Source organism: Rhinolophus sinicus, linkage group LG11 (assembly GCF_036562045.2).
Source record: "Rhinolophus sinicus isolate RSC01 linkage group LG11, ASM3656204v1, whole genome shotgun sequence".
In the NCBI taxonomy this organism is placed as follows: Eukaryota; Metazoa; Chordata; class Mammalia; order Chiroptera; family Rhinolophidae; genus Rhinolophus; species Rhinolophus sinicus.
The window spans coordinates 63528932-63544627 of record NC_133760.1 but is presented as its reverse complement, the minus strand read 5'-3'; the positions used below and the strand labels follow the sequence as shown (position 1 = coordinate 63544627).

At 42.1% G+C, this 15696-nt stretch overlaps 1 protein-coding gene across 1 annotated transcript in view; it reads left to right on the top strand.

Annotated features, from left to right (window-relative positions):
- Nucleotides 1–15696, top strand: part of EXOC4 (exocyst complex component 4) — a 635560-nt gene that overhangs the window by 438313 nt on the left and 181551 nt on the right. Inside the window, exon 11 of the mRNA XM_019750984.2 lies at nt 922–1141. Coding sequence (XP_019606543.1) covers nt 922–1141 — 220 coding nt within the window. The remainder of the gene's footprint in view (nt 1–921; nt 1142–15696) is intronic.

Sequence of the window (15696 nt, the reverse complement as noted above, 5' to 3'; positions counted from 1 at the left end):
AACAGCGATTGATTCTTGTAGAGATTTCTGATCTGAAGAGCTAGCCTCAAAGTTTGTACTTCATGCCACTACTCACAGTTAATGCCTGTGGCAACTGGAATTTAAGCCTTGGTTTTGGAGGATCGGTGTTATTAACAAAACTGTAGTAACTTAAATTTGTGCCAGTCAGAGCCATGCAAAGCAGCAACTTCCAGTGTGGAAAAGTACAAAGAGTAATATAACCAACATCTGCATAGTCGTCTCAGCTTTGACAGTGATTAACTTTCCACCATATATGCTTTAAGTGTTTTGAAAAAGAAATAGATCATTACAAATCAAGCTGAAGGTCTCCTCTGCTCCCACCTCCCATCCTGTTCCCTTCCGTAACCTCCCTCCTCACCCATCATCATGAATTAAAAGTATTTTCTTTATATTCTCTCTCTCTTTCTCTCTCTCTCTGTCTTTCTCTCTCTCGTATTTCTATGTACATATATAAAGATCGCAATGAGAATTATATAGTATTTGGGCATGTAATTTTAAATTTGCAACATAATTTGTTTTCTGTTTATCATGCGCTGCTTCTTTTATTCTTATTTCCTTCTTCAATTAATAAAAACATTTTCCCCTTTTCCCCCCTAGTTTAGAAGTCATGTTTTCTATTTCATCCTATTTCTATTCAATTAGTGAAACAGCTTGTATTTAAATATCTCTATCTCTGTACATAGAGATATAGATAGATGAATAGGATACATAGATCAACAGTGCATATAGATAGATGAATATTATAGAGTGGAAATATAGAATTCTTGTTAAGAATTCTGGGAATTTCCTCACATCTCTCCATGGAAGTAGCCAAAGCCCAGTGATACCCATGTGTGTTTTGTCATATTTCTGTAACTGTGTCTCTGATACATTTAACAACCATTTTACTCTGTCTTCCAGATTTATTCAGGAGATCGAGCATGCCCTGGGACTTGGCCCAGCCAAACAGTGTTCTCTTCGAGAGTTTCTCACTATGTACATCAAAAACATCTTTCTCAACCAAGTCCTGGCTGAGATCAACAAGGAGATTGAAGGCGTCACCAAGACATCTGACCCCTTGAAGATCCTGGCTAACGCAGACACCATGAGGGTGCTGGGCGTGCAGCGCCCCCTCCTGCAGGTAGTTACCAATATACTTTGAACTTACTGTTTTTACCAACAGTTTTCATTGCCTTGGCAAGAGTCACAGGTGTAAAATAAAGACGAATTACCATCTGTTTCCATATCTTCAGGGACAAAACATGAAGAAATAAACAGGCACTAGGGAAATGTAGGACTAATGTAGAGATAATGGAAATTCCTTAAGATCTCTAAGAACAAAGTGATTCGCTTGGGATGTGGGAGGTAGTGATTCTCATTAACGAGCCGGCAATGCCTCATGGTATGCCTGGCATTTGTCCTTGAAAGACATTCTTTGTCCATTGGTGAATGTTTCCTGGAGGATGAAGGACTTACAGGGAGGGAGGTACTCTGCCGAACCCCAGCTACCAACAGGAAACCCTCTGTACTCATTGCAGGGCAGACTTACAGTTAAGAACTTGGCTACCTGACAGTGAACTTGAACCTACCAGCAAACTCACTTTTAAAAATCAGATCATTTAATGAAAGTAGTTTACTTGGACTATATAAAGAAATGGTTTCTGAGCAACACATCTCAGAAGATACATGGGTGGATAGGCTCGGGGTATTTATTGTCTATCCATTCTATCCAGTGACTCCAAGGTAAATGTAAAAGAAACGAGTTATGAGTTTAAATGTATGGATGTTCATTAACTATTACTACATTGTAATTGAATCTTTATAGTGTTTCTTCGTTTAAGAGACAAAAGGTTTCTTCATTTTTTACATAAATTGCGTGATACGGAGATATCTCCAAATGTAGAAGGCTTGAGCCCTCCAAAGAAGAGTTGGATAAATGGCAGGGAGCTATAGTTGCCTTCAGTTGCCTGCCCTTCTCTGCCCTTATATATGCTTTTCTTGAGTTTTCCTTCTTTGTACATTGAAATTAATGGAAATGCTGGACCCTTCATAGGAACGTGTCCTAGCTGGGACATTCTTTAGCAAATTCTTCCGTGATATTGAGAAAATAGAAGAGAGGCATTCACTTGTCCAGGGCTTGTGTTATAGCGTCACACCAAGGAATGGGTTCATTGGGATTGGCTGAGTCTGTTAGATTCCTGGTGAGGGATCTGTACTGAGTGAGCATGGGAGGCAGACAAGGGACAATAACAAAGGCATGTGCTCACTCGTCCCTCTGCTTGATTGCTCTTCCACTGGCTCTTTGCATGGCTCTGACCTACTCCTCTCTGAGTCTCAGTTCAAACATCACCTCCACAGGGGAACTTTTCCTGACAATCCTACCTAAGTAGGCTCTCCTCCCTGGTTATTCTCCATTTCCTCCCCACCCCCAACCCTGGACGGTGTCACCAGAGCTCACTTGCCAGGTAACTCATGATCAGGTTCTACCAATAGGAAGCACTAACAGCAGATTGGAGGGTCAGAGGAGAAAGAGGGCGGGTTGATTTTATCTCCTTCCTTTCCACTTTGGATCATGGTTCTGGCCATGGTGCATCTCCGCATAACAGTGATGCCCGGTGACAACACGTCCTCCATAGCTCCAGCTCTCACTGAACTTGGCCACCACCATTTCTTCTCCTTGCACCTGATTACAGCTGTCCTCTATTACGAGTTTCTGGTGCCTCAGCATCCTTTGTTGCTTCTTTCAGTGCCAACCATACCTCTGTGGATCATCGCTTCATGAATGTTCCTTCATTTGAATCATCTAAATGGAATTCTCTTTTATCAAGATCCCAAATAGATCTCCCCAGTTAGTCACTATTTTAACAGTTTGATTTTTTTTCCTTCTTGACACAACAACTGTAGTTATTAGTTAATTTATTCTCCACCTTGTTTATTTTCTGTGTTTTCCCACTAGAATGTGAGTTCCAAAAGTGTGGTACAATACCAGGCAGCAGGAAGGTGCTCAATAAATAGTTTATTGAGTGGACGCATGCATGCATGGGTAGATGGATGGATGGACAAGGTGAATATGTTTTGAGAGGCACAGATACTGCAGACAGAGTGGGAAAATGAGAAATAGAGAATGACAAAACTTGTTTACCTTTTTCTTTTGCCTGACCATCTCATTAACTTCCTCTCCATCAGAAAACCTTTCTGTATTTATGTCCCTGAGGTGTCGTGTTATATGCTGTACTTTAATATGCTTAGTGTACTGAATTTAAAAGAAAACAGACAACAGTCTTCTACAGAGTGAGTCTGTGAACTAAAGCTGCTGGCTTGTTAAACATGATGATTGTCAGCTTGAGTCGCAAAGACACGTTAAAACTCATAACCAGTTGACTGCAGTCTGGGCCATGGCAGGGCCACACACTGTCGGCTGGTGGTCTTCTCTGGGCAGTCTACCAATGTGCCTGTCACATCACTCCCAGCTTCGTCACCAGCTATTTGTACAGGTTACTGTTCCTCTTGTTCTTTTGTTTGTTTGGTTGGTTTTTTGTTTTGTTTTTTAGTTTTTTGTGGGGGTTTTTTTCTTGTGTTATTTAAATCAGTTACTCCATTCTGAAGCTAGATAAGAACTCCAACTTTACCTGTTCTCTCTTTGACCTAGTCAAGACATGATAATTCTATGTAAGGAAGTAAATCTTGAAACTAAGACCATTCAAGTTATCAATCTCCAAATTTGTTTTCAGAGCCAAAACACTTGCTTTCTTATTTGGTTATCATGTTGCCCTCTCTTTCTTCATAAAATTTCCATTTTATGAGAATGCAAATGAATTAGACCATATCAATAAACTTGTTTACTATTCTCAGAGTTATGAGATCTAAAAAGCAAATGAAATGATGGTTAGTTTCCTTTTCCATCTTGAGCATTTCTCTTGCTTTGTAAGAATTATAAATAATTTTCTAATATAATTTCCTATGCTCAAGCTTCAGTGTGTCTTAAATGTGTTTCTGTGTCACCTTGATAGTTTTATCCCTGGCTAATGGTAAGTGACCACTCAGAAGAAAAAGTAAGAAATAATCATCACAAATTTTAGCTGAGTTTCCAAAACAACTGTTTGTGTGAAAGATGCAGGTGGGTTAGGTATTCAGTTACATGAAGTATTAAAATGTCCTTTAAAAGTCATTCCCTCTGCCAGGCTGCTGTGTGGTCACAGAGTAGAAGAAAGGATCGTGCCTGTCCCGTGAGGCAGCACCCAGTGTCATGTAGCATCAGCCCAACTGGATTCTCCAGGGAGAACAGAAGGACACCTGTCTCAGTGCCGCTGTCACTTGTTTCTGATGTGCAGATGCAGAGAACCCGGGACACCTTGTCCTGGCCTCTGCAACGGCCTCTGGGCGGTATAGACAGTTGGTTCTAAGGGGCTAATTCCATGGGCGATGGTGTGCTTTCGCATCGGTCATTTCACTTTCTCGGCACAGAACTCATGGAAGGGAAAGAGATAAATAGAAAGGAAGTGATTACAAGCGCCATTTATAGGTGAAACAACTGTCAAGTAGCCCAAAATGATACCGCAGCATAGTACTACTAGTAACGGAAGTAGCAATAACAGTAAGGATAGCATTCCTAACAGTAGATAGTGGTAACGATAGCAGCTCACATTTAACAGCATTACTGTGAGCCAGACACAGAGTAGAGCATTTTATGTTTGACTTGTAGTTTTCATGTATTGGCAACAGCTTTGTGGGGTGGTGTTCTTATTATGGGGAGGACACTGAGAAACAATGAAATGAAATAACTTGCCTGTGGTCACGTAGCTAGCAAGCATCAGAACTGTGATTCAGACCCAGGCATCTGCCCCTGGAGGCCATGCTCTGAATGAGTTCAACTCAAAGCATAGCCTGAGGAGTTAGCATGTCTGCAAGGTATTTGTTACCATCTGCTCCAGATGTACAGAATTTGAAAGTCAGCATTTAGATGCCTCCCATTTTTTATAGCTAGGCGACATTGTTGAATTGAATTTTAAAAAAAGGGATTTGTATATCTTTGTGGTTTTTAATTTTTCTAGTACATAATTTCCATTGTATTTTATGGAAGTATCAATCTACAACAGATAAGGCGGGGTAAGGGGGACCCTGGTCTCTCACCATAGTTAGGGACACGCTGCTCTAGAGCCCTTATTTCTTATATCGCCTCCCAGAGAAGTAAAAGCATAAAACCAACCATCTCTTGCCTCAGCATCAAAGTACTTTCCAGCAGATGGAATAGTTTGGTTATTTGTTGCAAGTGGCTCTTTCCTAAATCCCCAGCTCCTAGAACAGTGCCTGCTACATAGAAGAGGAACACAATGTTTAATAAATGGACGAATGGAGGAGTGAATGAAAATGATTGGATTAATGATGGCTTCCTTAGGACAAGGATGTGTGTGCATGTTCTCCCCTCGTGGTATAAGCTTCGTAGTCTTGGGTTTAAAATTCTTGACAAAGCTGCAATTAAAATGCCACAGTTGTTATGCCTGTAACGCTTATCAGCATGAAAGCAAGATTGAATAGACCTCATGGTCTTACCATCTGAGGTTCCACTTTTTTTATTTTTTGCAAAATGGCTTCCACATGTTGCAAAGCAATGCGTGCTGATTCAAAATCAAACCTCTTAAGAGATCTGACTCACATTTCCTGAGTCAAATCTTCTGGCATTAGATATGGGGTGTAGAAACAGTCACTGGAAGTGGATACCCTCTCAGGCCTTATATGTGTGCAGGAGTCTACAGATTGTTTATTCCTTGGACGCAAGGAAACATCCACTCAGTTCCCTACTTATGATTGATTTGGGGGATTCATTTATTTCTGCTTTAGTCTCTCCATCCAAAGAAAGGACAAGGGCTAATGCTTAAGATTTTTCTTTTACGTCAAACCGCTGAATGGGCACCTAACTGTGTGAACAAAGGTACAAGTAAAGTTATTCTTCCTACCCCCTGATGGAATACGCTGTCCCCTTGCTCCTTAGAGAGTGGTCTGTGGAGGACGACATCAGACCTCCGTATGGCATCTCCAGGTGGGTTGTATGCACGTTAGAGTTTGGGAAGCACTGCTTGTCCCAGCCGAAGACAAAGTGTGGCCCATGGGCCACCGGCATCAGCAGCTCCCGAACCTGTGAGAGAGGCTAGTGCCTGAACCTTATTCCACTTTGAGGGGGAGCCCAGAAATCTCTGTTCTCACCAGTCCTCCAGGTGATTTTGACACAGGTTAGCATTCTAAAAGCATTGCCTTCCGCAGCACCACCCTGGCCAGCTGGAGGTTAGGAAATGGGGTCTCATGCTGTGGTTTCTTAGTGTCGTGGTGAACCATAGTCACTTAAAGAAAAAGAAAAACCTATTCAGCTTTGTTTCACACAGGCCCAGAAACTGTAAAAACAGTATTTGCAGTGGCAGCAGAAGCTGCGTCCCAGCCTAGCACATTGCTGAATTTTGCAAAGTTCTTTCCAAACACAGGACGAGCCTACATTTTCTGCCCACGTAGGGCCGTGTGAGACAGAGGCGGCTTTCCTAAGGCTTAGACTGCAATTCCCGCATCATTGGAGGGAAACACATAAGCTGTGCAAGTAAACATTTTAGGCGACCTCAAAACATTGAAAGCAGATTTTCATTGTCCTCACTGTCCCAGGATTTGTGAGAATACCTCTGAGGAGTTAAGTGTTTCCAGAGTCAGCCCGAAAACACTGCACTCTCTTCTCTTCCGGAGCTGGTTGCACTTCCCACTGGTACCTGCAGGGTGAGAGCAGTGGTTCTCAACGACACCCATTAGGGTCAGCCAGGAGCTTCCTGCAAACACCACTGCTTAGAACCCATCCCAGAGATTCAGCTCAGTTGGTCAAGAGTGGGTACTGGGCCTCAACGTTTTATAAGATGCCCAGTGATCCCAGCAGGCAGCCCGAGTTATTGCCGCTGGCCTGGATCTTTCTACACCATAGAACCAATCGTTGCCCTGAGAGGAAGAACATAAAAATTAGTCCAGACACTCCTTAATTCAGTCAGGTTTAGAACAGGGGGCTCTCTTGATGCTTTGAACTGAGTTTGGTGCCTGAGCCTTAGAAGCAGATACCAACGGATTTAAATCCCACCGTTTCAATTGAAAACTTTGTGTCCAGGACCAAATGGCTAACCTCTCTGAACCTATTTCCTCCTCCTTAAAACAAAAATAATAAAATATGTATCACAGGAACACAGGAATCCTTTCTAATGATTAGATGAAATAATGATTGTGAAGTGGATCTCCTTCCTTCCCTGTGTCACATATGTGTCGGTTTCAGCATCGATCCCTCTGATACGTGTTACCTGCCTGCTCCTTAACTCTTCACCTGTACAGGTTTCTGACACTGACTGTGTTCGTCCACCATCTCTGTCTAGATTTCAGCTTGCAACTCCTCTCCTCACTAACTTGCTGTTTATCAACTCCTGTTCTTTGTACTTTAGCACCCACCCGGTAATTTCTATTTCCTGCCTCCCGCTACCCTGGTGTGACAACAAGAGATGATATTGTTTCACCTCCTTTGACTTTTTCCTAGTGTTTATGACCATGAAAACTCATGTGTTCATTTCCTGGGGCTGCCATAATCAATTACCACAAACTTGATGGCTTAAAACAGCAGAGATTTATTCTCCTAGTTTAGAGTCCAGGGGCCACATTCTCTCCACAGGCTCTAGATGACCCTCCCTCGCTCCTTCCACCTTTTGGTGGTCTTGGCACTTCTTGGCTTCTGACAGCATAACTCTGGTCTCTGCCTCCTTCTTAATGGGGCCCTCTCCCATGGGTCCACATTTGTCCTTTTCTGGCTCTTCTAGGGACACTTCCATGGGATTTAGAGCCCACCCTAATCCAGGATGATCTCATCACAATCCTTGCTTTAATTACATCTGCAAAGACCCTATTTCCAGATAAGGTCCTATTCTGAGGTTCTGTGTAAAATTTAGGGGCTGTAGTTCAACCTACCACAGCTCATAATTAGAAGCTAGTTATATAGAATGCAGTGTATTCAGTTTGCTTTGTTTTCCTTGAAGACCCTCTGGCGGGACGCAGTGTATTGCTGTTCTGGCAGTCGGTCCAGGGTGGTCTAAATTCTGGGTGTCAACAAGGTTCCAAGTGAGTTTTTGCTAGGCTGAGGGATTGCTGGAGCTGTAGTTACGCCGTATGGAAGGTCAGTAGATACCGCTACTTACAGTGTGGTGATTCGCTAGAGATCGTTACACTGATGCCCAAACCTGTTATCTCTCCCGCTAAGCCAGGGTACTGCCAGTGACCTCTCGTTGGTTTCCCAAGGAAGGGAGGCCAGCAGCGATAGCATATTGTTTTTATCACATCAAGTTCTGTTAATGTGAAGAAGGTTGCATTTGAGTGGTATTTGCATCACGGCCAGTTGCTGCTGTACCAGCCTGTAGTACAGAATAGATTCAGCTTTTATTAACGTAACTAGATTAGTCCCCTTTAAGGTCTGCTGGAAATCATCGTGAAAGCCATTAAATTGAAAATCGACTTATCCCCCCTCTGTAACCTCCGAGAAGCAGTGCTGGTGGTCTCACTGTGCTGAAAGAAGTCTGAGCACCAAGATACCTTGGGTAGTCTAATCTGATTCTTCTGCATCTATGTAAACCAAAAGAAATACTAACTTACCACAGTCTGTACTTTTGATTTTCTTTCAATCTTACTCTTATTGTTTTATTTTATTCATTAGCACTATTACTGTCTGGCCTCTTCCTGACACGTAGGCACCTCAGATAACTAACCACTAGTGACCACGTCAGGCTTTATCCTGGAGGATGAAATGGAAGGTGCCTTCATTCTTGTCTTTGATTGTCTCTGTCATCGCTGAGGGTGTCAGCACTCTCCTGTTCACTTCTGAGACGGCTGAGCCCGTTCAATTTTTCATGACTGATAGCGACTTTAGGGACTTTGTAACATTCATCTCTTGTCTTCCAATTGTCTTATCAGATTGTGTTTTTTTTTGTATTATCAATTCCATCACTGGTTTAATACATTTTAATGTGTGTGGAGTTTTTGTTGATTCTTCACAGCCATTCAGGAAAGGAGCTCAGGTAAATTTCATCACGGCCTGGTAGGAAAGGGGTATAAAATGGGAACCTGGTCTCCTTGTCAGCTCAGCGACCTTCGAGAAAGCCCAAGCCCCTCATCTTCCCTCAGCTTCACTGTCTTTGTCCGTAAAATGAGACTGATGCTGGTTCGGCTGCCTCACGGACTAAGGTGAAAAGCGCAGTGGGGTCATGTACTCAGGAGGGCTTTATGAACGGCTCCACATACTGAGATGTTGCAGAACTGTTAACTGTTGTTGGTCCACACGCCCAACGATCCGTGCCTTTCAGGAAACCCATTCTCATTAAAGGGGGTGGTGCTAAGAAAACACCTACAGAAAGGAACAGTGTTTCCTGTTAAATGAAAAGCTTCACTCATTTTTACCAGTAGTTTTGTTTGTTTGTTTGTTTTTGTTTGTTTGTTTGTTTGTTGTTTTTTCATACATGGTTAGATAACCACTGTAAATACCTGGCAATATTTTTTTTTCAGCATTTATTATGAAACTGTTTTAAACATCCAAAAGGGCTGAAAAAAAATGGCGTGAACACCCACCTCACCATCCAGAATCTACAGTCCATACTTTGCCGTATCTGTTTCATAACATAAACAAATTTGGTAATTTTGATTCTTCTTCCGCCATCCCAGAATTGAATTCCTAATCATTTTCTACGCTCTTTACCATGATGTTATTCACAGGTTTTTAATATCTTTCTTAGAAAATCTGAACATGAAGAGAAATGAAGTGGGAAAGTTAGTTAGCTTTGTTAAAAGAGCATCTAATTTCTAAAAATACCCATTTAAATGTTTCCTTTAAATAATGTCATGGAACAGGGAATCGACCAGCTCGTGCCTTTATTGATACTGTAATACTATGAGGGAACTTGTCCTCTTGTTGGTGAAAAAGGCTGTGAAGGGAGCCAGTGAGAGAAGATTTTTATATACAGGCAGGATAGGCACATAATATGATCAACTTGAATTTTGACACATATCTTTATAGTCTTATTTCTGGATGAAAAAGAAATAGGATCTTGTCTAATTGTCTGGTTTTCTTAGAGAACTTTCCAGTTAACTAGACTTCTGTAAGTAGCTTTCTGCAAAGCAAATTATATATACATTTTTTTATTATTTTTTATTATTATTATTTTTTTAAGTAACTTCTAAACAGTCTAGTCCGCTAGGCTTTCAGAGAAAGCCTGGAGGGGCTGGAAATGAAGACATTTTTTTTTTCTTTTGTTTGCAGAAAATCATCTGCAGCCAGACTTACACCTTGCATGAGAACCATTAATGATCTGAAAGTTTATGTTTTTTGAAGTCAGTTCTATTTCCAAATGTTTTCTCCCACAGCCCGTCGTCTCTCAGGATGTGTTTGAAACAGATTTTAATTTAGATGCAACTTCTCCAGAATTCATTTATTATATCTGGGTTATGAGGTCAGTGTAAAAAGTGTAAGCTGGAAGGCTTTATCCCCATGGATAGGGGAGTCACGAGGGAGTGCTGAATGAGGAAGTCATTACAGTTGGTGACACTTGTTTACCAGCTTTGCTCGGTACTAGGAAACTTGTCTGAGCACCAGGCTGTTTCAGGATGACACCAATATAGGGCTAAGCCCTGGGCTTTAAACTGAATTTATTTTCTATCTAAGTAAAGGTAGGCCCACTGATGACCACTTTAGTTATCTCCTAGACTCGTGTATGAAACAGAGCTGACTTGGGGTAAGTATTTTGCAATGTTGATTGGCTGCTGTCTGCTTTGATCTTGCCTGGGTCCGCTCCTTGGTGGATGAGCAGGAGAGAAGGTAATACCTTATGACAGATCTGCCGGCAGGGGCCGGCTACACTAACACTCTTTCTTGGATCTCTAGAGGGTTGCCTTCGCCTGAAATATATTTGACTTTACTTGCTAACAAAGGCATCTTCAGATTTATTTCTTTTCCTTAAATGCTAGAGAAGAGGAAGTGGGTCCCATCAAAAGATACCACGAAGAGAGAAAAGGCTGGCTCGACAGCCCAAGCAAATGATAGTTATCATTCTTGGAAGCAGCAGAATTGCTGATCTGGCAAGATTACTGGTTGGCGCCAGATGAGTGTTGACGGAGAACTGCTGTTCTGGGGGAATTTTTGAGGTTCTTATCACAAGTAATGTTTGCCCTGTCTGGATGTTGCAGCTTTGGCTTAGAGATGTTCTAGTGAGAAAATGAAGACAGAGAAACAAGACTCTCTCAGCTCGAAAGTTAAATGGCCCCTTAAGATTAACTGTTCAAATAAAGCAGCTGTTTTTCTTCACGCTTTTCAAGGATCCCGTCCTGCTCAAAAACTCGTGTGTACTGTATCTCAGCACACACACTCTAAGATGGGCTGGTACAGCTGGTACATCTACTGTCACAAAAGTGGCAGGACCCAGTTGAGTAATTTCCACTGTTGAAATTCTAATAAAACTCAGTGATAATTACTGAACCCCGGCCTTGTGCTATCCCTAGACCAGGACCTGTGGAGATACAGAAGAACTTTAAAGCATGGCTCCTGTTTCTCAAGCGCTTCCGGTTTAGTGAGGAAATCAGAATTCCTTACACCTACGCATCTGAGGACAGCAGAGGACAGTCTGTACTCACACACTGCATGGGATGCTGCAGAGGGTTTGCCGTGGGAGAGTTGCGGAGAGAACCACCGAAGGCTAGAGGATTCAGGAGGCTTTAGACAAGAGGATTGTAGGATGTGTAGACACGGAGAAAGGAGAGGAGCGACGGCCCCCAACAAGGGACTCAGTGTGAGCGAACATCACAGTGAGATTCGCCCAGATGAGTGAAGGAATGAACGGAGAGCGAGGCATACGGCTAATGGGTCTTAAACGTGGAGCAGAACAGTCTGCCTTTGAAGTGGGAGAGGTACAGAATCGTGAAGGGGTGCCCTCTAATGGGTGCTCTAATAAGACAGAGTGGGCTCTGGCAGTCCGCAGACAAGACACAGGGCAGAGAGCCTGGGGTCCGAAAGGCCGTCTGAGACAGGGATGCAGGCGTCCAACTCTGAAGGGAACCGTTTCCTATGAATGTTTCCCTCCAGACCCAAGCTTCGCGTGGTGACCTCATGGCTGCCTGAGGTTTGGGGAGTTACAACATTTTGCTCAGCTCAGCATTTGAAGCCAGTCTTTTTGATCGATTGCCATAATGGGCCAAACAAACCAGACAAGCTTACTTTCTGGTGTAAGTATTGTGCTCATAAATCTTCATCAGCTTTTCCTCTCTGAGCCTTCGCAGGCTGTGACTGGATGGGGCTCTTCATCCCCTCTGTCCACAAGAGTAGACATGTGGCTACAGCAGGGTCATATTTGTTTAAAGATTAAGCTGTACATTTCTCATTTATCGCTGTTTCAGATACACAGGAGCTCTGTCCGTTAAAGTCCTACTTTGGGGAAAATGCAATACACAGCTAGCTCATTACCAGGTTATCTATGTTATTATGTCCTCTTTGGATTGTACATATTGGAAATAGAGTCTTTTGAGGAGGGAAAAAAAAATCCATCTAGGCTTCTAGTTTCCCTTTCTTTTTCTTCCTCGTTTTTATCTGCTTTTTTTCCCTCCATAGTTACAGCTATTCCCATGATGGATGGTCATATCTTTGGAGTCCAGAATACTCTGAGTATTCACTTGCAAATAGCTACAAAGTCAAATTCAGATAACTGTGCTTAAATGAGAGCCATTCTGTACCTCTCCTCACACACGACTCTTTGCCCTATTTCAACCACAGGAGCTTAATTGCTTCTTCCTTTTTATTCCACAAAGCGTTTCTTAATTTATTCTCCCCCTTGGTCATTCCAAGGTCAAGGCTTCCTATCAGGTTCTTGCAGAAGTGCCCCGGTGACCTTGCTTGCTGTGCTCGCCCGGGGCTTCCAGGGGTTGCCAGAATGAGCAGTCTGCCTGAGCCGAGAGAGGACTGGACTGTCAGTTAATTTCTTACTTCTCAACCAAGAAATATCCCCTTTTCTTTCATACCTTCAGAGTTTGCTTTAGAGCCAAAAGAAATCTCTGACACATAGTAGGCACTCATTTGATGAATGAATGAAATGGCAATTGCTAACAGTTTTGCTCAAGGATAGCCTCTGGCTGACAGCTAGGGATAGGGTCTATAAAAGTGACCCTATATTGTTTGCCAGAGAAAGTAGCACTAAATATTGGGCTTTCCTTTAAAAAATTTTTTCTTTTCAGAAAAGTTTTAGATTTACAGAAAAGTTGTGGAGATAGTACAGAGAGTGCCCATACCCCCCACATCCAGTTTTCCCCATTTTTAACACTTAGATTAGTCTGGTGCATTCTTGGTGTTACCAGCACCACGCTGTAACCAACAGAGCTAACTGGTCACCCCCCCTTTTTTTTAATGACCATGACAGTGGGTTAGGTATGTTGTAGAATGTCCTACTATATGGATTTGTCTCATGATTCGACTGGGAGTATGCATTTGGGGGGGGAAGGCAGCAGAAATAAAGTGCCCTTCTCATCACATCAGATCAAGCGTACATGCTGTCACGTGACTTATCACTCACTGTCAATGTCAACTGTGACCCCCTGGCTGGGGCAGTGTTTATGGGGTTTCTCCACTAGAAAGTTATCTTATTCCCTCTTTCCATAGTTTACTCTTTGGAAGGAAGTCACTATGCACTGCCCTTACTCTCAAGGAGCTGGGAGTTACTTCCTGCTTCCCTGATGACAGAGAATGTGCATAAATTACTTGGAATCCTTCTGCATTAGAGATGTGTCTCTTCTCCCCTATTCTATGTCTATTCAGTCATTTATTTATGTCAGCATGGACTTAAGGATTTTTATTGTACACAGTGGGTTACGATCCAATACGGCTCTATTTTGTTGCTCAAATTATTCCAGCTTTGGCCATTAGGACCTATTTTCGTTGGGCACATCTCTCGCTTGTGTCCCCATCTTTGTGATTTTCAACATTTATTTTCTGGCACTGCAAGATGCTCTGAAGCCCATCTGTGTATGTTCTGCCCCAGTCCTCGAATCAGCCATCTTCCCGAGGAGCCCCAGTTTCTGTTACTGGAGAATAGGCTTGGCTGCCAACATCTGGAGACTCCATGTGCTTGTTGCCACTTGGGCATCGTTACTTGCAGGTCCCCTCCGCTGACAGAGAAAGGAAACGTGTGTGTCTGTATTCATATCTGTACGTATTCCTATATGTAGCTACTTGTATCTACTTATTACACTAAAAATGAGTTCATACTGATGTCTCCTACTCGAATGCATTACTGTATAGACCGTTCTAGCCTCCCCTTCTTGCTTATCTGTAACCTCCCTCTTGTTAACAGTGAAAAATCTGGATCCCACCATCCACCACTCATTTATTTACCCATTCAACTCCTGCATCCGTGTATAGCAGCGTCAGAATTACTAACTCATACCCTTGTGGGAAATAACTGTCTCAACTAGTGCACAGTCCTTGTGTCCAGTTTCTTTTGCCTCCAGTTTTACAGACTGTTAATTCCCAAAATTACTTGGGTCAGCACTTTTTTCTCCTCCTCTTTTCAAAGAAGGTTGTTTTTATACATTTTTAATAGAGTTTGGTAGTTTTTTTCATATTCTGCACACCATCCTGGAATCCCTTAACCTCCTAAATGATTTTTTTAAGTTTGCATACATTAAGGTTCGTTCCTTGTGCTTTGATGTTCTGTGGGTTTCAGCAAATGCGTAATGTCATGTATCTACCATCATATTAACATACAAAATGGTTTTTACCACCCCCCAAATTCCCTATACTTCGTGTAGTCAACCCTTCTCCCCTCTCTCCACACATGTGTCAATCACTGATGTTGTTTTCCATCTCCATAGTTTTGCCTTTTATATTTGGAATCATATAGTATTTAGCTTTTCATTCCAACTTCTTTCAATGAGCAGTATGAGTAAGATTCACTCATGGCTTTCCATGGCTTGACAGCCCTTTTCTTTTCATTATTGGAGACTGTTCTGTGGTATGGATTATGGATGTGGTATGTAGTATGTGGCATAGAATTAAAAGTTTGCTTATCTACTCACATATTAAAGGACATCTTGGTTGCTTCCATTTAGGATGATTATGAATAAAGCCTCTGTAAGTACCCATGTATATGTGTCTGTATGGTCATAAGTTTTCAGAGCAGTTGGATGTGTTTTTAGCTGTGTATGGAAGTCATGGGGGTGAATGGGGTTGCAGCGGTGGTAAGGACAGACTTATAAATAGCCAAGTACACCACAGTGATGAGTGATTTAATAAAAATATGAACACAATGAGTAAACTGTTGAATCTAAGCAAAAGGCAAAAGTAAAAATATTTTCATTTACTCTCACTCTTAGGTTCCATTTTAAAACTTACTCTTAGGTTCTATCTTTTAAAAAATACTTAGCATTCTTTTCCAGGAAAAAAAAAACCACAAACAAACAAAACCAAAACTCTGTCCTTCTAAATCTACCTTCCACCCCCTAAAAATTAAAACCAACTTGCTGAAGACATGCAGCTCCAGCTACAGTGAAAACCATGAGTCAGGTGGCACAAAAATCTTCTGTCTGAGAAAAGATGTTTATAGGAATTCACTGGCAGCAGACTCTTTTAGAGCTTAATGATTTTTCTTCTTCCAGCTCAAACAATGGGGAGAA